The sequence below is a fragment of the Pseudorca crassidens genome, chromosome 16, assembly GCF_039906515.1.
Source record: "Pseudorca crassidens isolate mPseCra1 chromosome 16, mPseCra1.hap1, whole genome shotgun sequence".
In the NCBI taxonomy this organism is placed as follows: Eukaryota; Metazoa; Chordata; class Mammalia; order Artiodactyla; family Delphinidae; genus Pseudorca; species Pseudorca crassidens.
The window spans coordinates 62136287-62161602 of NC_090311.1; the positions used below are offsets into that span (position 1 = coordinate 62136287).

Consider the following 25316-nt stretch of genomic DNA (forward strand, 5'->3'; position numbering starts at 1 on the left):
ATATTGGTACCTCCCTCCTGTCAGTGAGAAACACAGCTACATTATCCTCAATATATTAACTTGTTTGCTCCATCCCTTGCATGTGGCTAGTCTTCTGACCCTATCAGGCTGCCCCTGCCACTCTGCTCTGATGCTGCTCTTATACGGGTCACCATTACTGCTCCGCACAAGCCTGCCTCATGATTTTTTTTACTTCATTTTTTGACAGAGGTAGAGCCGGAGCCTGCAAGGGGGCTGAGAAGAGACAAGCAGAGGCACAGGAAGAAAACCGGGGAGGCTAAGACCTAGGTCAGCAGGTCAGACACCAGAATCTGTTTTCCTCTCTTTGTGGCCATACACTAGACTGCATCTCCTGGCCACCCTCACGGTCAGGTGTGTCCGTGAGTTGCAAAGGGCAGAAAGGAGGTGTGCCACTTCCAGGCCTGGCCTATAAGAACCTTCTACCTGGCCTTCTCTGCAGCCTATCCCCTGCCGCTGGTGGGAGTAGAGGCATCCCTTAAAAGAGACCTCTGGGGGCTTCCCTGGTGGCGCAGTGGTTGAGAGTCCGCCTGCCGATGCAGGGGACACAGGTTTGTGCCCCGGTCCGGGAAGATCCCACATGCCACGGAGCGGCTAGGCCCGTGAGCCATGGCCGCTGAGCCTGCGCGTCCGGAGCCTGTGCTCGGCAACGGGAGAGGCCACAACAGTGAGAGGCCTGCGTACCGCAAAAAAAAAAAAAAAAAGATCTCGTTGAATCTTTTCTGCAGTGATTCGGGTAGGTGCTAATATTTGCATTAAATAGGTGAAGATGGATTATCTGTCACCAAACTGGCTTGGTCCTACCTCCAGTTTGTAGCTTGCAGCAGTACATTTCCTGACAGATCCGAGTGCTTTCTTCTTCTCCCTGGACTCCCTGCCCAGTTTACCCAATTTCAGGCAGCCCTCCCATTGCCCTGTCTTTTCACCCTCCAACATAACTCAGACCTCACTCTTCAGCTTAAAACCCATCAGTGGCATCCCGTTGCCCTTGGGATCACACGGGCAGTCTTTACCAGGACCTGGAGGCTTGTGCCACCCTGCCACGTTGGGCCACTCTGTCCCCGACCACTTCTGCAATGCCCCTGCTCTCAGCTATTTATCCTGCCTTGGTCTTTGCACACCCAGAGCATACTTGCTTTCTCTCCGCCCAGGGCTAACTTCTCATCCTTGGAGAGAGGCCTTGGCACCCTTCTTTTGCCCCCGTCTTTCTTACTGCAATTAGTGTTACATATGTTTTATTGTTGTTTAGTATTTTTCCCTAGACTATTACCTGGAGGAAAGCAGAAAGCATGCCTGCATTGTTCTACATTTTACAACCCCTCACTCCCACCCCTCACACCCAGCACAATGCCAGGCGTGGAGTAGGTGCTCAACTGGGTTTGTATTTTTGTTTATATGTGTGAAGGCAGGAGGCTGGTGACCCGTCCGAGATCGCACAGCCAGTGCTGGGGCCCGCGCTCTAAAGGCTGGAAAGGCGTCCGGCAAGGGAGCCGGACCGAACTTTGAGCAGAGTCCGAGGGGCCGGGGCAGCGCGGGCGTCCTTGACAGTAGCGGTCGAGTGCTCACGGTTGGGGCGATTGGCTTCCCCGGGCCGGCGGCGCGGGCGGGCCGGAGGCTGCAGTTCCCCGGGGCGCCGCCGGGGGCATAGCCGAGGCTGGAGGGCAGACGCGCCGAGGCTGGAGAGCAGACGCGCCGAGTCACGCCGGCAAGGGAGGGGCCTCGAGCCCGGCGGCGACCACGGGAGCTGCTGACAGGAGCGGGAGCCGGAACGGGAGCCGGAACGGCGGGAGGCCGCTGGCAGGTGAGGAGCGCGTCGGGCGAGCTCTGCGGGACCCCCGCGCCTGCAGGGCCCCAAGAAGCCGAAACAGCGTCCGGGGCCGGGGAGGAGAGGGCGGTCGTCTAGGACAGTGGTCCCGAACCTTTTTGGCACGAGGGACCGGTTTTGTGGAAAAAAACTTTTCCACGGACGCCGGGGGCGGGGTGTGGGTGGGGGGGGAACGGTTCAGGCGGTAATGCGAGCGATAGGGGGGATGCAGAGCGGCAGATGAAGCTTTGCTAGCTCGCTCGCCCGCCGCTCACCTCCTGCTGTGCGGCCCGGTTCCTAACAGGCCGAGGACTGGTATAGGTCCGCGCCCCCAACCCCTGGTCTAGGATGAGGGACTCAGGCCTGCACCAACCCAGGTCCCTCAAAACTCAACGCGGAGCTTTGCTCCCAGTGAGGACGGAGCAAACTCGCCTCCTCCGCGTCCGCTCCCCGCCCCCCGCCCCCCAAATCCCTGCTAAGTCTTCCTAAGTAAGACAAAGACCCCCGTCACCCCCCCCCCCCAAATCCCGGGAGGGCTCCGAGGGTCGCCGCTGGGCGGTGGAAGTTGCTGCGGGGTGGACGGAAGCCCGTGTCACAGGCAGGAGGAAAGCCTCAGTGTCCAGGAGGAAAACGCCCGGTGTTACCCAGTGCCCATAGGCTCCAGGGTGTACTGGGAGGTCCTGCTTCTCCACGGAGCCCCAGCTTCCGCGGGGGCACTAAGGCCAGAGGTGGCCCAACTAACTCTGATGGGGCCGGAGGTTGGGGGGAAGCCCAGGACTCCTGATCCACCGGGAGCTGCTTTTAGTGCCTGATGTTGGGCACTTTTCTTTCAACAGCACCCACTAAACACACCCTGCCTTTCCCCTCTGATTAGACTCCCTTTGATCCTTGGTTGTACCATGAGGGTGGGGAGGGGAGAGGTGCTTAGGAGCTGACTGTCCCACCGGAGGACAGGCACAGGGCAGAGGGTCAGACATAGTTTGTGAAGGGGCTTCCAAGTTTGTGAAGGGGCTTCTAGGTGTCCCGGCTCTGCACCTTGTGTTCAAAGGCCAACATGTAAAATATATAAATATATAAATTATCAAGGAGGCCTGCTTGGGTGTGTGTATGTGCCTCAAGCTTTCAGAGCCCTCCAAGGAAGGCCGTGTGTAACCCTGCATCTGGAAGGTCCATTTCACAGGAGAAGACTGAGGCCCAGCTGGGCGGGGCCTTGCTCGGGACTACCCAGCAGTTAGGGAGGAGCTGGGTAGAGGGGGTGTGCGCCAGGGCCAGCCTGATCTTTGTGTCTGGTGGTGAAAAGAGGAAGCCAGGGTCCAGGCACAGATCATGGGGATGTTAAGGGAACCACAAAGTGACTGGCTCCCAGGAGACTGTACAAGTTGTGCGGCCTAGGCTTCAGCACCGGAGCCTGTATGACACCCGCATGAGCCCGTCTGCCCAGAAGTGCCCTCTCCTGAGGGCGTGAAAGGACAGCCCTCTTCAGACTTTGAGCCTCTTTCAGAAATCGGTCTTTTTGGGTTTTGTTCACCATGTGTTCCCTGGGGGACTGGCCATGGAGTGCCCACTCTCAGCCTGGTCCCTGGGGTCCAGTGAGGGAGGCTGCCCACCCCTCTGCCTTCGCCGGGTTGGAGAGATATATTCATGGTGCTTCAAGTCACACTGTAGGCCCTCTCATCCAGGACGGCCACTCTGGACACGGCTGTGGAAATCTACCTTGGGGGTAACTGGTGAGCGCTCAAAAGCTGGGTGTTTTATTTGTAATCTCTATGAAACAATTCTGGGACGACATCTTTGCTTTGATCAGAGCCCACATGGGTCCGCTGTGTGTCTTCTGAGGCATAACCTCCCCACAGCTTTGGCCTAAATATAACTTCCTTGTTTTTCAGTAGATTCCTAAAAGCCCTTTGTCTGTTTTATTAGAGAAGAATCCCCCTGGGATCAGGCTGGGTGTCCTTGGCAGAGAAAACAGGATTTACTGAGAAAATTTGAGTGTAGACCATACTGTGTATGTGTTGGGGGAGGGGCAAAGGCAAAATTACTTAGGAGTTGCTGGACAGTTAGGAATTGTTTTCTTGGACCTGCTTTTTTTTTTTTAATAAATTAATTAATTTTTGGCTGCGTTGTGTCTTCGTTGCTGTGCACAGGCTTCCTCTAGTTGTGGCAAGTGGGGGCTACTCTTCGCAGCAGTGCGCGGGCTTCTCACTGCGGTGGCTTCTCTTGTTGTGGAGCACAGGCTCTAGGCGCGCGGGCTTCAGTAGTTGTGGCATGCAGGCTCAGTAGTTGTGGCTCGCGGGCTGTAGAGCACAGGCTCAGTACTTGTGGTGCACGGGCTTAGTTGACCCACGGCATGTGGGATCTTCTGGGACCAGGGCTCGAACCTGTGTCACCTGCATTGGCAGGCGGATTCTTAACCACTGCACCACCAGGAAAGTCCCCTTGGACCTGCTTTTATGCTAACATTCCTGCATCTGGGAAGATTCAGTTAAGATTCTCTGTGCTCATCCTCTTGCCTTGATGGTCAGTAAAATCAGATGGTAGGTTTGCAGTTCCTCAAAAAGCAAAATCTAGAGTTACCATAGGACCCAGCAATTTCACTCCCAGGTATAAACTTAAGAGAATTTTTTGTTCACACAAAAAGTTGTACACAGATATTCATAGCAGCCTTATTCATATCAGCCAAAAGGTGGGAACAACCCAAATGTCCATCAACTGACAAATGGATAAACAAAATGTGGTATCTCCATACAATGGAATATTACTCAGCCATAAAAAGGAATGAAATACTGTTATAAGTTACAGCTTGAATGCATCTTGAAAATATTGCACTAAGTGAAAGAAGCCAGACACAAAAGGTATGGAATAGGCAAATCTATAGCGACAGAAAGATTAGTGGTTGTCAGGACCTGGAGGGAGGAGGGAATGAGGAATGAATGCTAATGGATGTGGGGTTTTTTGGGGGAGGGGGTGATGAAAATGTTCTGGTATTAGATTGTGGTGATGGTTGCACGACTTTATGAGTGTACTAGAAACCACTGAGTTGTACACTCTGAGATAGTGAATTTTATAATATATGAAAAAATATCTCAATTAAAAACATTAGATTGTAGGAAGCCAGCTCTGTCTTTAAAGCTTTATTATTTCATTTAAAAACATTCAAACAGTACAAAAAAGGGGGAGAAAAGCTCAAAGAAGAAAGTAAAAACATCATCTGGCAACCACTATTAGCATTTTGGTTTAGAGTGCAGATCTGGCCAGACCGTTGAGGATGGAACTGGGGCAGGTTACTGAGATTCTTTCCAAAATGAGGAGGAAACCCCACCTGTTCAACGCAAAGACGTCGATAAAAGCGCAGTGGATGCCCACTGTTGTCATCATCACTTGTATGTGTGCATATGTAGCTGGGTGCCTGGGTCTGATGGCCCACAATGGAGATTAGGCTCTACATGACTTTCTATTATCTGACTTTTTGATGGACAAGCTTTTTTTTTTTTTCCTAAGACTTTATGTTTTTAGAGTAGTCTTAGGTTCACAGCAAAATTGAGTGGAAGGCACAGAAATTTCCCATATGCCTCCTGCCCTGACACGTGCATAGCCTCTTCCATTATCGACATCACTCACCAGAGTGGTGTGTTTGTTACTGAACCTACGTTGACATAATCCCCCACAGACCATAGCTTACATTATGTTTCCCTCTTGGTCTTGTACAGTCTGTGGGTGCGGATGAATTGTGGACAAACTTTTCATGTAAAAAATCTTCCACTGTAAAATTGAATGTCTCCAGAATATTCCATTGTACGGGTGTGTAATAGTGTGTCCTCTAATCCCCCGTTGGTGGAGGTTTCCATTGACTGATGGAGTCGCCCACTGATTGAGGCTGTTTGCCCAGCACTGCTGCTACATTAGAACATATAATTCAGTATCATCAGTTGCCCGCTTGCTTTTTGAGCACCTGCAGGGTGTGTGGCTAGGAGTGCTGGTCCATGGCTTAAGCCGATGATTTAGGTGTCTGGTGAAGTAGGTCATGGCTGAGCAGAGGGGAGTCTAGCTGTCCTCGGGTCCAGGTGAGAATTGGCATTGGAAGAGCCAAGGGAGAGGCGGGTGTCCAAGAGTGTTGGGCAAGGGAGGCTGCCGGGAAGAAACGGTGGAATGGGCTGGAGCGTCACCAGGCCCCCCGTTCCCCAAGTGGGTGTGTCAGAGGTTAGTGGAGGAGAGAGAACAGATTTCAGGAGAGGCCTCAGTTGGCTTGTGGTGTAAAAGCGCCTCCCCTCCCTGGCCCAGCGATGGCAGCCCCTCCTGGGCCTGGGTGTGCCCTCAGGCCCCAGACTCTGCACCGGAACTCTAAAGAATCAATTCATCTTTACTGAGGGCTGTGCCTAGTTGGGTGAGGCCAGGGTTTGTCCTTTGGGGAAGCCAGTTAATGATCCTGGGGGGCTGAGGGAGCAGGGGTTTAACTTCTTTGGCTAACCCACTGCCCATCAGGCCTGTGCTGGGCTCGCTGGGCTTTCTTCCCTGCGAGGGCCCCAGGGCAGCATGTAGGCCCAGACACTGCCCTAGCATGACAGGCCCTCTGTGTGTGCTGTCCCCTGTCCCCTGCCCTCCTGGCTGCCCCACCTTGTTCCCTGAACCCCTCCCACCCCCTCCCTTCCTGCCACTGGACTTCTTGGCCTAAGCTATTCCCTCTGTGAAGAAGGCCCCTGGCCCCAGCTGTTTTTCAGGGCTCCACCTTGAGCTTCCCTGGGTGGTCCATGGTGGACCCCTCTCCCCAACAAGCTGGGTAGCCTCTCTCAGGCCTGTGCCCCGCCAGCTTGGAAGCAGAGCTCTCTGGGTGTTTCTCTGACCTCTTCGCTGGCTGCTGGCCCCAAGGGCAAACTGGCACAGAGGGGGCCGTGTTGAAGGGGCAGGTGAAATGCACCCCTTCCATAGCTTGCCTGGCTGCCTGCCACATTCCCAGGCCCTGCTCAGCTCCTGGTGTCCGCTCCTGTCCCTGGCTGGTCCCCGGGCCCCTCTTGGGTCCTGGCCTTGGTGGCAGATTCAGCCTGATGAACGTTCACGGGGCCAGCTCTGGACCACCTGCTGAGGGCCTGGAACAGTGAAGGTGACACTGCCTGCTGGGGGACTTGTTTTGGTCCCAGCCCTAGGATGCACAAGCCTCAATGCATTGGGGACCAATGAGAAACAAAGTTAAATCCCCTCCAATCTCCTATGCCAGATCTACCCTCACCCGCCCAGGTTTTCACTTCCCCAGAGGAGAAGTTAGACTGTGTGCATTTGAATACCAATGACAACAGTGTCTGGAGGTCCAACCGTAAGCCACCCCCATAAGTGTGGGAAGATCTGGGGACCATCTTGGGGGTCACCATGTCTTGGAAACCTATTGTGCAAGGACATTTTAGGCTGTCTCCTCCCATTACAGGGGGTAAATGGAGGCCCAGAGAGGGGAGGGGTTGTGCCCCAGACTACACACCTGATGGAGGACAGAGTGGTGACCTTCCAGCTGCCTGCAATGCTGTCCGAGAGGTGGGCTGGAATGTTCTTCCCCATTGAGCTTTTTGACAGCTTGCTGTCTGTCCACTTCCTCCCTCCTTGCCGTGCTCACATGTGAGTGTGAGCCTGGTGCACACTTGGCCCTCCATCCTCTGGAGGTACTCTCTTCGATTGCAGGTTCCCTTTCCTCGACATCAAGCAGGACCTTGCACCCCCTGCCCCTCTCACTGGAGCCCACGTGATGAGCGCTTCTCCATCCTGTTTCTCACCAGCAGACTTCCCTTTTGGTCCTTAACCAGCACTGTTCCTTCTCCCAGCAGAGATTTCTCCCTGCCCGCTTCCTCCTGGGGAGTGTCACCCACCGGTCGCAGTGTATGTCCTCTGTTCCAGGAATGCTCAGGGGACCACCTGCCCACAGCAGGCCCCTCCTCCCCACCGCACTGTCATGGCCTTAGTCCCATTGCATCCTGTTTTGCAGGCTGATTGTCATAACTGGCTAAGTGATCTCCTCAGACCTGGGGCTGAAGCTGGTGACGTGTGAGCTGGGTGGAATCTGGTCTCAGTGTTTGCCTAGCGGTGTGCTTAAATAATTTTGTTTAGTTCTTTTAATGTGGCCTGTGCTTACCAATTCCCCAGAGGTGTACCCACCGTTTCTGGTTACTGTGCACCTGCCCAGCTTCCCACAGCTACATCATCCATCTGGCCCTTTGAGTCCGAAACCCTGCCTTTACAAGGGCTGAGACCATATCTGTCTGTCTGTCTCTCTGACCACGGCATCCATAGCACAGAACATGTCAAAGAGCAGGAGGTCCATTAATTTATACTGTTGAGTGGACAGATATATTTACGAGTGAAAAAGAGTGCAAAAACAGTTGTTTAACGTGTGCAAAAACAATAATCATGATTGTAGGTGCACAGAATATCTCTGGAAGGATTCATGTAAACTTGGTAACAGTAGATGCCTTGGAGAAGGGAACTGGGTGGTTGAGGGGATGAGATGGAATTAGGATACTCCTTATTCCTTTGGAATTTAATTCAAATTTTACAAAAAATGGAATTTCATAAAAGATGATTACATACTTTTAAAAGATCAAGTCTTGGCATTTGAGGCCATTCTTGATATGGACCCACCTCTGCCCACCCAGCCCTCGAGCCCCCTGAATCTGATGTGGTCTCTCCTCCTACCCCAGCAGCACCTGGTCCGAGATGGGGTCCCAGGTCTCGATGGACGTGGGAGCCGTGCATGTGGTGATCGTGGGCGGGGGCTTTGGCGGCATCGCGGCCGCCAGCCAACTGCAGGTGCTGAACATCCCCTTCGTGCTGGTGGACATGAAGGACTCCTTCCACCACAACGTGGCAGCCCTCCGGGCCTCCGTGGAGAGTGGTAATGGTCTCTTCTCTGGGGCTTTCTTTGTGACCGTGGTCTTGTCACCACTGTGGATCACAGGGTGGTTTTCTCCCTTTAGGGCAAGGTGCCTAAATTCCACCATTAGACAAATTCCGGGGAATCTTAAGGTCCCTGGCCTTAAGCAGCTACCATACCAAGGCCCCAGAAGTCAGAGCGAGAGCTTCTCCGAGGACCTGGGGCCCAGACTGGCGCTTTACGGGGTAGTGGGTACGCAGGGGCTGTTTAACCAAGGGGCCCCTGTTGGCATGCAGCTCTGGAAATGTTCTGAGTTATTCTGGCCTCCTGTGGGCAGCCCAGTTTTACACCGTGACCTCCTCTCTGTCCGTTCCCCAGGGTTTGCCAAAAAGACATTCATTTCCTACTCGGTGACCTTCAAGGAAAACTTCCGGCAGGGCCTGGTGGTTGAGATAGACCTGAAGAATCAGACGGTGCTGCTGGAGGACGGCGAGGTGAACCCAGCGGGGGCTGGCCATCCTCAGCTGGCTTCAGGGGGCCCCTGGGATGTGGCTGCTGGTGGGAGGACACCTGGGCCCGTCTCCTTAGGGGCAAGGGCCCCCCATGCCCTCCTGGTGCCTGGCAGATAGCAGATGCCTCCTGAGCAAAGGCTGGGCCCCAGCAGCCACAGGAGAGCGGTGCAGAGCCTTCCCTGTATGCCGGGCACTGTTTTAAGCCTCATGTGATCTCCTTTAACGCCCACTGTGACCCTGTGAGGGAGGTGGAGTAGCCTCGGTGCACCCAGAGGTTAAGAGGCTTGCCCAAGACCCCACAGCTGGAGAGACTCAGCCAGGATTTGGACCCAGGCAGCTTTGCCCCAGAGCCCTCACTCTGAAAGCCAGGGTCCCAGCCCAGGGGCCCCCTCACTGTCTGGAATCCAAGGGTAGGCACCACAATCCCACATCACCCCGGGGGGCAGAGGTTTTCTTCCCGAAGTTTGTGTCCCTCAGCCCTGGGGTAAGCACGGTGCCTGTTGTATCCTTGTGGGACCAGAGCTCCGTCAGCAAGCTGCCAGCAGCCCACCCGCCATGCTGAGGGTACCCTCCAGCCTGGCCCTCTACTCTAGTCAGAGCTAAGGGGGGACTGTACAAAGGGGCTCCAATTCCTGTCCTCAGTGAGTGTGGTTTAGTGTGAATAAATCAATCTTCCTGGAATCAATTTTGAGGCTGTAGAATCTCCAGTTGGCAAGATTACTGAGAACGTCCTTATCCTGTGGCTTTGGGTCCATGAGGGCATCTCGGGCCTCCACGGGAGTAGTGGGGTCTGAGTGGGATACAGACCCTCCAGTCCCCCTTCCATCAGAGCAGCTCTGGGTTTGTCAGTTTTATATATTTAGGCTCCAAACAGGATATCCGCTCCCCCCCCCCACTTTGTTTTTGTTGGCCAGGATAAGGGGAAATTTTTTCTAAAATAATGGTAATAATAGGGAGATTCTAAACTAACTCCACACTGGAAGCTGGAATCCTGCTTCTTCCCCACGAGCCGTTTCCTGTTGCCTGCTCACCTGCCCCGCTGCTGTGGGGAGCTCTCCCCTCCCGTCCTGTTTGATGGTGGGCGGTCCAGCAGGCGGTAAGCTCTGCCTCCTTGGGTATTTCCTGGGTTCTAGCACCATCCCTTGGTCTAACCAGTGATGGTTTTGCTCCCCCGCAGGAGGCCTCTCCCCCTTGGCGCTGCTTGCCTGGTGGAGCCTGGGGTTGGAGGCAGGAGCCCAGGTCTGCCCTCACCATTCTTTCCCTTGCCCCTCCCAGGCCCTGTCCTTCACATATCTCATCCTGGCCACGGGCAGCACTGGGCTCTTCCCAGGCAAGTTTAACCAGGTGTCCAGCCAGCAGATGGCCATCCAGGCCTATGAGGACATGGTGACGCAGGTGAGCTGCCTGCTGCCTGGCGGCAGGACAGTGAGGGCAGAGCCGGGGGTGGGGGGCCCTGGGAGAGTGGGACAGCTGTGGGGATGCCCGGGGCTGCAGCAAGGAGCCCCCGGGGCTGCAGTGGCGCTGTAGAGATGGAGAGTTACCAGGAAGAGGCTCCTGGGAGGAGACCTTTGGACCTGCTCATGTAGCGATTGGCGCCTGTTTGCATGGGGCTTGTGTTTATATTATAGAGCGGGCTTGGATCCATGCTGTCAGTCACTTCTCACGGGGATCTGGAGAGGTGGGTGGAATGGGTCTGTAGCCCCACTGAACAGATGAGGTGTGGGGACCCAGAGAAGGTCCTACAGCTGTGTGACCAAGGCCAGATCTTTCCCTCTCTGCACAGCTGCTGAGAGGCCTGGGGAACCTCTGGCACAGTCATGAGCAGACGTAAGAGTGGAGGTTAGGAACCCGGCCTGGAACTCAGGCAGATCCGGGTCACCTGCAAGCTGGGCAGGTAGTGAGAGTTGAGTGAGAAATGCAGGGAGACACCCAGCAAGAGCTGGCCCCGAGGCAGCACATTTGGACCCTGAACTTGGAAAAGGTTCTCTACGCTCCTTTGGCCAAGGAACCCACTCCCCAGGCGGACCCCGAGGCAGGGCAGATTTGAGGGCGCACCTTAACATTTCCTCCTCCTCCAGGTCCAGTGCGCACAGTCCATCGTGGTGATCGGAGGAGGCTCTGCGGGAGTGGAGATGGCAGCAGAGATTAAAACAGAATACCCTGAGAAAGAGGTGGGCCAGTGGCCTTGGCCTTGAACTCTCGGAGGCGGGCTTCTTTTCTGTCTGACGAACATCAGAATTTGCTCAGGGCCTGGGAGGGGAGCCCCGTTACCATAAAGCGGGAGCGTGTGTTTCCTGTCTCCTGCTGTCTGCACTGGGGGACCCCCTAAAGTCCCATTCTGCTGGGAATTTTACCTGGAGAGCCAGGGTTCATCCTAGTTCAGTGAAGGGTTCTGCCCTCTGGGCCAACCCGGAGGACCATGCCCTGGGGGGATACATTATGAAAGGTTAACTCCCACGTCCCCTGCAGTAATGTGGCCTTTGCAATAGAAACATAGACTTTTGATGACCTCTTTTTGCTAACAACCAGCTTGATCAAAGGCACCCTCATCGGTGTCTTGTCTGGAGCAAGCACAGCCTTTTGGTCTTTAAGAGACAGTAGCCCTTGCCCTAGACAGCACGTAGGGGGACCCCAAAGTGTACACCTCACAGCCCATGCTGGGGAAGGACTGGCCAGCACTGCCTCTTTTTAGTGATAAAGGGATGGAGACCCTGCCGGCATCCTGGAGGGGAAGGAAGCAGGCTGTGAAGGCTCAGCCTGGGGCTCAGTGACGATGGGCAGTTATGGGTCCGTGAGGCAACGGCTTGCCTGCCGCTGATGCCAGATCAGCTTCTGGGAGCCACGTGGAGCCTGTGTCTGGTTCTTTTTCCCTAGGGAAAGGCAGGTTGGTTTTGAAAAGTAAGATAAATATGGGCTAATTTAATTATATGGCTATTCTCTGACAAATTAATTGGAAATTATTATGGGTGGTTCATGCAGAAGTTTATTAATTTTGATTTATGGGGTAAGGACTGGTCTGAAGTAGTAAATAACTCAGTATAATTCCCAAATGTTTGTAACTAATAGACAAATAAGAGTAACAGTAGCCACCCTTTATTAAAGAGTCACTCTGTGCTGAGTTACGTGCTTTACACTTACTTTCTCGTTTCATCATTACAATATTCCCGAGTAGGACTGTGATCCATCTTACTGGGTCTTCAGGAGGTGACTGAGTGGGTATCTGAGATGGGATTTCAACCCAGGCAGTCTGATTTCACAGCTCAAGCTTGGAACATCACTGCGGGCTCCCTTGCACTTCACTGCTGACCCAGACAGCAAGTAGATGTGCCTGGAAGCACCAGTTTTAGAACCAGCCTTAATGTAAATGTCAGCCTGATTTACAGTTAGAGTGTCGATGGCTTATATATAGACTGTATAAGTGCCCAAGGATGCTTGAGAATAATTTTCCACGTGGTCCTCGGTGAGGTGTGTGCTGTGAAGCATTGGCACGTCGGAAAAAATCCTACCCTGGGAGATGTGGGCTCCAGCCCAGCTCACCATTAACTGGTTCTAGCAGTGGGCAGAGTACTTCTCTGGGCCCTCCGTTTCCTCACCTGTAAACTGGAAGTTGGGGAGGAGGTGGGAGAGACAGGCTGATGTGTTTTCAAGCCTCTTTGTGTGAGCAGGAGACTCAGTGGCTCCCTCTCTGCCCTGTGGTTGTTTGTCCCCAGGTCACTCTCATTCACTCCCGAATGGCCCTCGCAGACAAGGAGCTCCTGCCCTGTGTCCGGCAGGAAGTGAAGGAGATCCTGCTCCGGAAAGGCGTGCAGCTGCTGCTGAGTATGTGTCAGGCCCCTCCTGCCCTGCCCCTCTCCCTGGCCTGGTGAGACTTGGCTGCGGCTTGGTCCCTGCTCACAGCCTGAGCGTGGCCGTGCTCAACCCCAGGCTCTCTGTGTCCTGAGGTGGGGCTGCAGAGCCTGTTTAGCCTTGTCGTCCAGCTGGAGGTGTGTCCGTCCCCAGGCAGGGCAGAGGCCCCGGTACTTATGGGATTTTCCTGTCAATGAAGGCAGCACTGTCCTGGCTGTTGCTTTGGATACAGTACAGGTGGTACCCATTTGTTGAATGGTTTAAAAAGTCATATAAAAGGGACTTCCCTGGCGGTCCAGTGGTTAAGACTCTGTGCTTCCAACGCAGGGGGCGCGAGTTCGATTCCTGATCAGGGAACTGAGATTCTACATGCTGTGTGGTGAGGCCAAAAAAAAAAAAAAAAAATCATATAAAAGATTTGACCTGAATTATGATATCTCTTTAGTGGAGAGAATAGGTGTTTTGGGTTTGTATTTTGAGGCTGGTGGAGAGCGTGGCTTCTGTCCAGAGCAGAAGGGAAGAGACCTACCCAGCATGTTAGAGTGGGGCTCTCTCCCGGGGGTGTGACCCCCGCCCCCCAGTTCACGGGCCCGACACTCTCACCTTTTGCAGGGCGGGCGAGGTGTCTGCTCTCTGAGAGCCCTCCCGGCTCCTGGGCTCTGCAGAGGTGGCTGTGCAGCCCTCTGCCCGCCTGCACTTCCAGGCAGTGAGGAGAGTGGGCCGGCCCTGGACTTCCCTTGCTTACCCCTGTCGGTGGTGAGCCCAGAGGGCTCATCTTTCCTGGTTAGGAGTGGACATTCAGGGAGGCGTGGTTGAGGTCTTCCTCAAATAGCTTTTCCCAGAACCTCTTGGGAAACTCAGCCTCACTTCCCCAAATTGCTTCTTGGAACTTGCTTTCCATCGGATCCCTTGGGGCCAAATGTCCAGATTGTGCTTCTTGGGGTGGCGGAGCGGACCGGTCTCCAGCCCCCAGGCCAGCCCTGGCTTGGGACCCCGCCTCGGTGGCGTGCCTGCCCTCTGCCAGCCTCCTGGTCACGGGCCTCCCCTGACAGGTGAGCGGGTGAGCAACCTGGAGGCGCTGCCTCTCAACAAGCATCGCGAGCACATCACGGTGCAGACGGACAAAGGCACGGAGGTGGCCGCCAACCTGGTGATCGCCTGCAGTGGTATCAAGATCAACAGTTCGGCCTACCGCAGCGCGTTTGGTAAGTGGGAGGCCGGGCCGTGACTCCTCCCCAGGCTGCCTCCTCCCGCTCCAGCCCCCGGGAAGGCCCTGCAGGCCTCTCCCCCGAGGAACTGGCACTCCACCCTCCCACCCCCAGCCCCAGTCTCAACAGCTCATTTGGTCTCTTCAGACTTTAAATTTAGGTTCAGGGCCACTCTTGCTGGGCTTTCCTCAGCTGTGTTGATGGTGATTGAGGCCAGGGTGGCCAAAGTGACCAGAATCTTCCAAAATCAGAGCCCACCCCCTAGTGGTGAGAGATGGGAACAGGTTTTAGAAGGAAGAAAAAGATCTATTTTTCTGTTACTTTCCTTGGAACACCAATGCAGAGGAAATTCCAGGGTCAGGCCTTTCTCTGTTCACAGGTCCCCAAACCCTGACCCAGACGTTTGCCACTTGAGCTTGGAAACGATCATGGGGAGAGGGGGGTAATGAGACCTCCGTGCGTAAAGCTGAATATTGACCTATTGAGCTAACTGGAGGTGGGGGCAGCTAGACCCATGGCTCCATCTGTGAGCTGGAGGCTCAGTGGCTCCTTCTCAGGCCCCGAGGTGGCCATGTCCCCAGGTCCCCATCATTTACTCCCAGATACCTTTCCTGGACAAGAAGCTCCTGCTGTGTGTCTGGCAGGAAAGAATTATCCAATCCCAGAAGGAAGCTAGTCCAGGCCATGTGTGGGGCTGGGATCGAGGACTTATAATATACAGAGATCCCAGGACTTAACACCTAATGGTCCTAATGGTATATTTTCAAAGGTAAATTCTTTTAAGTTCCTTAAAAAGAAAAGTTTATCATCTATTAAAGCCCTGCATTTATTTAAAAAAATCTGATCCACATTCAAAAGGAAATCCAAGACTGGGCTAGGGTGTAACTTAATCATCGTAAGTGAGTCATTGTCAGTCGTGGTAACTTACAAAGAGTCATGTGCGTTATATGAAATGACACTTGCTGGTCTTTCTGACCAGTTTCCACCCCAAAATAGTAACCTCGCCTTTGCAGGAAGAGTTCTGAGGGGGGGACTTAAGGCAGAAGTAAACCAGACAGGAGGTTTGCCTCTTGAGGATGTGCCTTTGGAGGGTAGCTGGACCGGCACCACAGCCCATCCTCTCTGTGTTCCGGTGGCCACTTCTTGAGGCAGCTCAGGATCTTGGTTTCGGGCTGGTTTTCTCGCAGGTGATCAGCTGGCCAGCGACGGCGCTCTGAGAGTGAACGAGTACCTCCAGGTGGAGGGCTACAGCCACATCTACGCCATCGGTGACTGCGCCGATGTGAGGGAGCCCAAGATGGCCTATCACGCCAGCCTCCACGCCAGTGTCGCCGTGGCCAACATCGTCAACTCCATGAAACAGAGGCCCCTCAAAGCCTACAAGCCAGGTCAGGAAGCTCCCCACGCGGCACAGTTTTAAGAGAGTCAGGGTTAGAAACGGTGAAGCCTTTGTGGGCTTTACGATGCCTGACCGCTAGAACACACTCTCAAAGCTGGGGACAGAAACCTCGCCCAGAGCTCTAGGAAAGTATGTCAGGGACTTGCGCACGTTCCTGAAGGCCTTACGCATTTCCCTGCCCTGACACTGAAGGCCCCGGGAAGGGTCTGTGCCCTGGGAGTTGCAGGCCCATGGATGGTGAGCAGGATTCTAGATTAGCGCACGACTCTGCTTCACAGGTTCGCTGACGTTCCTCCTGGCCATGGGGAGAAATGACGGCGTGGGCCAGATCAGTGGCTTCTACGTGGGGCGGCTTATGGTTCGGCTGGCCAAGTGCCGGGACCTGTTGGTCTCCACGAGCTGGAAAACCATGCGGCAGTCTCCACCCTGATGGGGAGGCTGGGTGGGAGATAGGTACTGTCACCGCCCGGCGATCAGATTTCTTGACAAATGGTACCCGCTTGACAAATGCCAAAGGGCAAAAGCTCTTTTCCTGGAGTAAGATGTCAGTGATGTACTGACCAGAAACACAACTTAGACAAAACCAAAAACTGGGAGAGAGAGAGAGGGATATTGGTGTTAAAAGAAAAAGACACCCTTAAAGGAGTCTTTCTGTTTCAAAGGTCTGCTGGCTGAATGGTTCACTTGGTCCTGGGGAGGGCACAGCCCACCTTCTCTACCCCAGCCTCCTCTTGGGGGTGTGTGTGTGTGTGTGTGTGTTTGTGTGTGTGTGTGTGTGTGTGTGTGCGCGCGCACGCGTGCACATGGTATGTGGCATTCAGAGCTCTCAGAGTATGGGCGAGAGCTCAGTATCCTGGTGGCAGGAAGGGTCTCCCTGTCTGTAAGGGCAGGAAGGAGGGCCTGCACAAGGAGACCAGCTAAGGAAGGGGGACTTTGGTGGAGAGATGGCCTACATCCCAACCTCTCCCATCACATTAGGAGGTGAGGAAGCCTATAACATCCTGCAGCACTCAGGTTGTTAATAGGAGCTTAATTTTAAACTGTTAGTCCCTACCGTCTTTAATCTTCATGAATCTTTCTATATTTCTATTTTTAGATCCTGATTATATACCATAGGTTGTATTTAAGAAGCGTTAGATAAAATTTCCCTCCTGGTGAGTCCATCCTAATGGAGAGTGAGTTTTTTTACAAAGCTAACGGGTTAAGACAGAAACCTGGCCTGCCAGCTGCTGGGGGTGTTTAAAGAAAGACAGCCAAGCTAGCGTGACCGTCGGGTGGGTCGCCATCCTGCTAACATTCAGGGAGCAGAGGAGGTTTCAGTAGGTGAACCCCTGCATGCTTCCAGGCTACTGTCTTAGGCAAATTTGTAAGTGACAAAACTCCAGCCAATGCTGGGGCAGGGGTACCCTGTGGGAACCTTTGTAGTTCTGTGCTGCTTGTTTCTTGGTCAGCCCCAATGTCACTTATCTGGAGGTGTAGCCATGTGGCAATAATGCCTGCCACCAACTATGTTAAGGTATAAAAATGACTCCTCTGTTTGGGAGAGGACTTCTAATCAGGATAAACCTATTTTGGACCACATGGGCAAGATCTCTAAGGCAGAAGTTGTTGATGAGTTCATCTGAATAAATTCAGGCCCTGCCCCAGCCCACCCTACCTCTCCCTGCCCACTTTTTTTTTTTTTTTTTTTGCAGTATGCGGGCCTCTCACTGTGGTGGCCTCTCTCGTTGCGGAGCACAGGCTCCGGATGCGCAGGCTCAGCGGCCATGGCTCACGGGCCCAGCCGCTCCGCGGCATGTGGGATCTTCCCAGACCGGGGCACGAACCCATGTCCCCTGCATCAGCAGGCAGACTCTCAACCACTGCGCCACCAGGGAAGCCCCCTGCCCACTTTTAATGGTAACCTCTGGGTACTTGGCCAGAATTCTTAGGATACCACCCTCACGAGGGTTCTTGGTCTGTCCTGTCTGGGCTGTGGCCCAGGTCTCTTCCATTTTGTTGCCCAGGCCTAAGTGAGACTGTGCCTTTGTCCCAAAGGATGGCCACCCCAGGGAGGCTTCACCCAGTCCTCCATTCCCGTGGACCACAGCCAACCAGGCTCCCCTTCTGGAAGTGGGACCTGTTGCCTGAGAAACACAAGCCATTCCGTGCCATCTGACCTGGGGCCTAGCATGGTGGGAGTCTCAGCTCCATAGTGATAGGCCTGGTTCTATTTACAACATTCTTAAGTTTCCACCCATAGGGACACAGTTCTCCAGACTGAGCAAGATGTTACAATAAAAGAGTATGTTGTAAGAAAGACACTGGATCTTTTATTTTTTTTCCTTTCATTTTCTTTTTCTTTAAAAAAAACAAAACAAAACAAAAGCCTGAAGCAAAATCTTTCTAGGAGTAGTTACAGATATTATAGGGGTAAGGGTAGGGGCACTATAACAGAAGAAAAGCACCAGTAAGATGCCTTTCTAATTTTCTTCTCTCCATCACTGAATACAGACAGCCAACAAAGCCCAAGTCACTTCTTTGCCCTCTTCCCTTGCAAAAAAGGAGAAACAGAAGATTTTAAGAATTTTGAAAGGATTTTGTGTATGTGTGTAAAAGTCAATGCTATAAATCTAAAACGAAGTCTGTTTTTTTAAAAAAGTTCTAAAACAACAGGAAGAAAACACATGGAAAGAAACCCCTGGTGGAGGCCTGGTTAATTACAGACTGAGGCTCTTTTTAACGAGAATATAAAATGCAGAGGGCTCTTCCCGTGGGCAGGACCTGCTCCCGCAGCCTCTGCCACCCACTTCCCTTTCAGCTGCCCTCCGCTCCCCTGCCGTCACCCTTCCTCTCTCCTTTTAAAAGATAAAACCCAGCTCCTGTGACTTTGATCCTCCTGATTCCGGATGGTGAGCGCGGTGGCCACCAGTGGGCGCGGGGCGGCTACTTGGCATCAAGCTTGGCCATCTCCTGCACATAGATGCCGATGCTCTCGCTGTCGAAGAGCAGGAAGTAGACGTTCTTCAGTGAGGATGCGCTCGAGTCGTCGAAGTGGGCCGAGATGGCTTTGAGGGTCACCTGGGCTGCCGTCTGTTTGGGGAAGCAGTTTCTGTGCCAAAGGAAGAGAAGAGCTGACGTCACTTTGGTCCTGGGACCCATGGAGTAACTCTGCCCTCAGCCCAGGGTAGGGGCAATGTGGTTCCTTCTCATCTTGGCACCAGGTCCTTGTTCCTATCACTCGGGGTCTCACCGTGTGTAGGCTGGTCCACGCATGATCCCCTTTCACCTCAGAAGAGGGACAGCCCAGAAGGGGGACAGACAGGGCACACTGTCCCCACTTCACATATGCCACACTGACTCAGAGTGGCACAATGGTTTTAGGGCTGGCTGGTGAGCGGTGGCCTGTGTTTGAATCTATGTGGCCTGACTCAAGTCCAGCTGAGCTTTAAAAACTACCAACTCAACTAACACAACATTGTTAATCAACTATACTCCAATATAAAATAAAAGTTAAAAACAAACAAACAAAAAACCCCTACCAACTCAGCATTTTAAAAAGCCAATATAGGGCTTCCCTGGTTGCGCAGTGGTTGAGAGTCCGCCTGCCGATGCAGAGGACACGGGTTCGTGCCCCGGTCCGGGAAGATCCCACATGCCGCGGAGCGGCTGGGCCTGTGAGCCATGGCCGCTGAGCCTGCGCGTCCAGAGCCTGTGCTCCGCAATGGGAGAGGCCACAGCAGTGAGAGGCCCGCGTACCGCAAAAAGGAAGGAAAAAGAAAAAAAAGCCAATATAGGGAATTCGCTGGCGTTCCAGTGGTTAGGACTGCATACTTTCACTGCGGAGGGTGTGGGTTCAATCCCTGGTCAGGGAACTAAGATCCCATAAGCTTCGCAGCACAGCAAAAAAAAAAAAAAAAAAAGGCAATATAGGTTTTATTAGTTCCCTCAAAACTGGTTTACATGCTGAACAGATTGTTTATTAAAGGGCAATAATGTATGCTCAAAAGTACATCTTCATTAATTCCTGTTTCATGCATTTCGTGTTCCTCTCGCTAACCTGTGTGGACGTGCCAATGTAATTTGAGCAGTGACGATTCTGGGCAGGGCCCCAAAAGCCCCAGGATGCCATGGTGGAGCTCTGCGCTAGGGACGCAGCCATTGTGACACCCCTGGTCATTTGGGGTCAGCCACCAAGCCCCTTGGGCGGGTCCAGGATTGGCCCGCCTAATAAGAATTCTTCTCACTCGGCTGCCCCGTCCCAAGCCCAGAACATCTCGGCACGTGGGCCCAGCTATGCAAAGAATTCAACCCGCAGTGCCTCCAGGCCAGGCTGTGGAGACCCAGCGCTGCCTGCTCAGGTTGAGATAGGATTATGGCAGGAAGCTAGGCCTCATTCCTTCCTTCTTCGCCTTCCTGTGACTCGGCTGTAACAGAATGTCTTCAGAGTGTAAATCATATCTGCGCTACAGAGGGGCTTCTCAGGAGAAGGGGTGTTCAAAATTAAAGCAATAACTCACACTGGCTGTGAGCGTGAGGGGAGAGGCCCTGCTACACGTGAGGGCAGACAGCCTCATTATTTACCTGAAATACTGCTCCCATGCCCAGTCGGGGTCTGTGGCAATTAGAGCAATCATTTCTCCAATCCCTAAAAGCAAGCCCTTGCTGAGAGCCTTTCACTTCTCCAGCCTCAGCCTCGAGGCTCTCCCAGCCCCAGAGCAGCACCGGAATCCCCTGGGGATTCTGCGATTGGCATCCTAACCCCGTGGGCTCTCCGCTGCTGGTCTGTGGACCACATTTGGAGGAGCAAGTGCCTTTGAGCCTGGTGTTTCGGATCCAGTGCTCTAGACTGGGATAGCTGGCAGGAACGTGGCTCTCAGAAGGCTCTCAGAAGAGAACTCTGCCTCCTGCTCCTCCCAGAATGGGCTTTCTCCCTGCATTTTTTTTTTTTTTTTTTTTGCGGTACACGGGCCTCTCACTGTTGTGGCCTCTCCCATTGCGGAGCACAGGCTCCGGACGCACAGGCTCAGCGGCCATGGCTCACGGGCCCAGCCGCTCCGCGGCATGTGGAATCTTCCCGGACCGGGGCACAAACCTGTGTCCCCTGCATCAGCAGGCGGACTCTCAACCACTGCGCCACCAGGGAAGCCCTCTCCCTGCATTTTGGATGGAAACTGCGTCTCTTGCTCTATCGCCTGGTCAATGTGCTTGGCTGTGCTGGCAGCCCTTGGTCACGTCCTCTGGGATGGCCAGACTGGATGTGACCAAGTCGGGGAGCAGCTGGTCCCCAGCGAGAAGGCTGGACAAGCGGACCCAGCACCCTTGCCACCCCCCTGGAGGAGAACATCTTACCTGCCGCTGGGGAAGGGCGGGAACGCCACCGACTTCAGCTTCTTGTCCTCTGCTGCCGACAGGCAGTTTTTGATGGTCTCTTCAAGCTGTTCTTCACATTTGTCGGAGCCCCACTGAGGGATGTGACAGTGGATGACGAATTTGGCTGCAAGTCCGCTGGACTGGCTGACGGCGGCTGGGACACGACAGAGAAATGCCGCAGGTTATTTCCTACGTCTTCACCTTAAGCCAGGGGGTTAGGCTCAATCGCCTGTGTCACTCTTAGGAGAGTAGGAGCCGTATCAGAATTGCTTTTGACAGTTGGCACAAGCTTTGGGTAAACACACTGAAAGCTGATGTGACAGCATGTCACACACTCTCACATGGTCTGCCTCCTGGCCACAGGTTAGGTGACTCCTAATCAAAGGTACACAGTGGAATCGTCTCTGATCCCTGGAAATTGTGAATGTTTCCTTACATGGCAAAAGGGTCTTTGCTGGTGTGATTAAGTGAAGGATTGTGAGATGAGAAGTTTACCCTGGACTCTCCAGTTGAGACCTAAGTGTAATCACACAGGTCCTAATAAGAGGGAGGCAGGGAAGTCAAAGGTAGGAGAAGGCGCTGTGATGAAGGAACAGGAGTTGGAGTGATGCGTCCAGGAGCCAAGGAATGCAGGAGCCTAGAAGCCGGAACAGGCAAGGGACGGCTGCTCTGAGAAGGAACCAGCCCTGCCAGCACCTCGATTTTGGCTTCTTAAGACTCATTGTGGGGAATTCCCTAGCGGTCCAGTGGTTAGGACTGCGCCGAGGGCGTGGGTTCAATCCCTGGTCGGGGAACTAAGGTCCTGCAAGCTGCGCAGCGTGGCCAAAACAAACAGACAAGAAAACTGCCTAAAAAAATAAAGGTTATAAAAAAAAAAAAGACTCATTGTGGACTTCTGACTCCAGAACGCTAACACAGTACACTTGTGTTGTTTGTTGCTACCAAGTTTGTGCTAATTTGTTAGAGCAGCGATTGGAAACGAATGCAACGGCTTTTTAAAAATGGACAAGCCCTCCCTTCTTGCCCCGTCTGAGATCCTGACTTGGTAGGTCTGATGCAGGCCTTGCGCTTGGTGATTTGAGGACCCTCCATAAATTTAGAACCGATCTACTGGGTTGTACGCATCCTCAGACAGGGACTGCCCTTTCGATCATCTCTACATACCTGAGGAGCCTACAGGGAGCAAGTGTTCACAGCGGGTTGTGAAATTGGATTATGCCTGCCTTGTCTCATAATTTCAGTTCATACTCCCTACTTTTATTTTTCACCCCACCCCCAAACCTGTTTCCCATCAGTGACAGAGCTGATAACGAGGAACACCCGGGAAGTCCCTGTGGCCGTTGATCCCTGGAGAAGGGGCTGGGCCTGATCCACTGGCCACTCTGACCCCACATGCTGCTTGCCCCTAAGCTGCCCACCTTGTGGAGCTGGGGCTCTGTGCCACTCAAGGAGCCGGGTGTAGCAAAGGTCCCCAACCCTCCCGCAGTGGCCAGGCTCTGGGAGTCTGCGGGAGTTCAGGCAGGCTGTGGCCGCTACGGGCTGTGTTTGTAACAAATGTATGTGTGTCTGTTTTAGGGCAGTGTGTGGGGTTGGTTTGAAAGACTTATTTGAAATATATGATGCCCGCCCAGCATGTGAGCCGTGTTTCCTAGTGACGCCCACAGTGCTGGAGAGGCTGTGACTGCACATGCCAGGGCTGGTGGAGACAGATGCAAGGGGCGTCCCCCGCCTGTCAGCTACAGCTGTGAACGCCTCGCCTTCCCAGTGCCCAGCTGGCGCCAACCATCTGATTAGTGAATGAGTGAGTGAAGGAATCAGTCAATATAAATACTGAGGAGGCAGTGGGCATGACTGGTTGACTCTATGACCTTGTACATTTGCACACCACAAACGGAACGTCCCTGTCGGCCTTGTAGTCCAAGGGAACCCAGTACCCTGGGGATTGGCCCTTCCTGCTTGGGGCAAATTCCCTGAGGCCCTTACTGCTCTCATGTGCTGGAGAGATTCCAGCTCTTTACACACCGGGTAATGATCATGTTACCAGCTGAATGGTATTCTTTTTTTTTTTTTTTAATATTTATTTGTTTATTTGGCTGTGCCGGGTCTTAGTTGTGGCACGTGGGATCTAGTTCCCTGACCAGGGATCGAACCCGGAACCCATGCATTGGGAGTGTGGAGTCCTACCTACTGGACCACCAGGGAAGCCCTTGAATGGTATTCTTTTTAATGTTAAAGTCAGTTTATTTTTTTAAATAAATTTATTTATTTTATTTTTGGCTGCATTGGGTCTTCATTGCTGCATGTGGGCTTTCTCTAGTTGCGGTGAGCAGGGGCTACTCTTCCTTGCCGTGCGCAGGCTTCTCATTGAAGTGGCTTCTCTTGTTGCAGAGCACAGGCTCTAGGCGCACAGGCTTCAGGAGTTGTGGCATGCGGGCTCAGTAGCTGTGGCTCACGGACTCTAGAGGGCAGGCTCAGTAGTTGTGGCGCATGGGCTTAGTTGCTTCGTGGCATGTGGGATCTTCCTGGACCAGGGCTTGAACCTGTGTCCCCTGTATTGGCAGGCAGATTCTTAACCACTGCGCCACCAGGGAAGCCCTAAAGTCATTTTAAATAAGAGGAATATACCACTAACGGCAATGTTAAGTCAAACATTTAATCAGGAAAAAAATGGCACGCCTTCTCATCCTTCTGACGCCCGCTATTTACACTAGATTTTGAAGGTAGTCCATGATAGCACATCAGCCTAAAACAAAGTATTTCCATGGCAACTGGAAATGGAAACCTTGGCTTGTAGTTGTAAGAATTTATAGTGTTCTTTACAGGTGCCAAGGTCAAGGTCAAGTGATCTCGGGGCTTGGGACACTGATATTTGGTAGAAGCATCTGCTAATACTCTTTATGTGATGTGATGTCACCTGGTGAGGACCATGCTCTGAGGATGGCAGTGCAGCTGCAAAGGGCCTCCAGAACCTTTCCTCAGGCGAGCCCACCTTCTCAGGGTCACCACAGCGAAGGGGGCTGCAGGGTGGCCCCTTGTCTGGCTGGGAAGCTGCTGCTGCTAATCCTTGGTCTCCGCGACACTGTGCTTTTCCTCCTGTCTCAGGTTCCTGCAACAGCCCCTCTTCCCCCTGCCCGCCGAGGCGCGGTGCTCTTCTCTCTGCTGCCCGACGTGCTTGGCCCTGGCTTTTAAACAGCCATCTGCAAACCATTTTCGTCCTCAGTTTTCACCCCCTGCTTACCAGTGACATTGCTGGTGCCCTAGGTCCAACCTGTGCCCAAGAAAATCATCATTCATTCCCAAAGCCTGATTCCCCTTTCTCCATCTCTGTCGCCGGCACCACCTGTCGGTTTCCTCTGACTTGTCTCATTCCAGGCCCATCTGCTTCATTTCTACCACACCTCCCACCCCTGTCCCATCCACCTTCCTGGCTGGAATCAGGATGCATTTTACAATGGCTGTGGGCTTGGACTGAGATGAGTTCTTCCAGAGGGAAGTTGCATTTACTTCTGTGTCACCTGGGGACCCTACCATACCCAGGTCATGTCCCACTAACTTCCCTGATTGAAGTTTTGGGGCCGCAGTGGATTCAGCGGCAAATCCACAGGAGTACCAGCTTGTGGTTCAAGTTCCCTAGTGAGGTTTTTTGTCCCCCTCTGTCCACCCAATGCCAAGGTCAAGACAGGTACTTGGGGCTTCCCTGGTGGCACAGTGGTTAAGAATCCACCTGCCAATGCAGGGGACATGGGTTCAAGCCCTGGTCCAGGAAGATCCCACGTGCCACGGAGCAACTAAGCCCGTGCGCCACAGCTACTGAGCCTGCGCTCTAGAGCACGCGAGCCACAACTACTGAAGCCCGCGTGCCTAGAGCCCATGCTTTGCAACAAGAGAAGCCACCGCAATGAGAAGCCTGCGCACAGCAAGGAAGAGTAGCTCCTGCTCGCCACAACTAGAGAAAGCCTGCGCCCAGCAATGAAGACCTAAAATAAGTAAACAGCCAAAAATAAGTAAATAAATGTATTAAGAAAAAAAAAAAGGTACTTGCTGCCCTTTCTGCATGGTAGTTCATGTCTTGCTAGCTCTTAAACTGAATGTGTCCTGGCTTTGTATGGGGTCTCCTACTGGACACTCCATCTTGGAAATTTATTCTTTCTTACAATAAGGGCATATCTTACAACGGATGGTGTTTTGAAATTAAATGAAATATGGTGTTAGACCCTGATGAACTGTCTCCCCTTTTCCAGATTCACCCTCACCAATCCCTTCTTCCCAGGGAGCTACCACTGTTTGGCCCCAGGGCCATGGATACTTAGAGCTGACAGATATGCCCCGA

At 53.3% G+C, this 25316-nt stretch overlaps 2 protein-coding genes across 8 annotated transcripts in view; one reads left to right on the forward strand and one right to left on the reverse strand.

Annotated features, from left to right (window-relative positions):
- The first annotated feature begins 1660 nt into the window (after positions 1 to 1660).
- Positions 1661 to 25316, forward strand: part of AIFM2 (AIF family member 2) — a 55293-nt gene continuing 31637 nt past the window's right edge. For 2 of the 7 annotated variants that reach the window (XM_067710706.1, XM_067710709.1), the window contains exons 1-8: positions 1661 to 1819; positions 8497 to 8690; positions 9048 to 9163; positions 10457 to 10576; positions 11260 to 11352; positions 12892 to 13000; positions 14080 to 14232; positions 15423 to 15623. In XM_067710706.1, the coding sequence (XP_067566807.1) occupies positions 8513 to 8690; positions 9048 to 9163; positions 10457 to 10576; positions 11260 to 11352; positions 12892 to 13000; positions 14080 to 14232; positions 15423 to 15623 (970 nt within the window). In that variant the 5' untranslated portion in view covers positions 1661 to 1819; positions 8497 to 8512. The other 5 variants (XM_067710712.1, XM_067710708.1, XM_067710710.1 and 2 more) reach the window with 5 other exon arrangements.
- MACROH2A2 (macroH2A.2 histone) overlaps positions 17945 to 25316 on the reverse strand; it is a 53633-nt gene continuing 46261 nt past the window's right edge. The window contains exons 8-9 of the mRNA XM_067710713.1: positions 20966 to 21140; positions 17945 to 18725 (exon numbers count right to left, since the gene is read on the reverse strand). Coding sequence (XP_067566814.1) covers positions 18560 to 18725; positions 20966 to 21140 — 341 coding nt within the window. The 3' untranslated portion in view covers positions 17945 to 18559. The remainder of the gene's footprint in view (positions 18726 to 20965; positions 21141 to 25316) is intronic.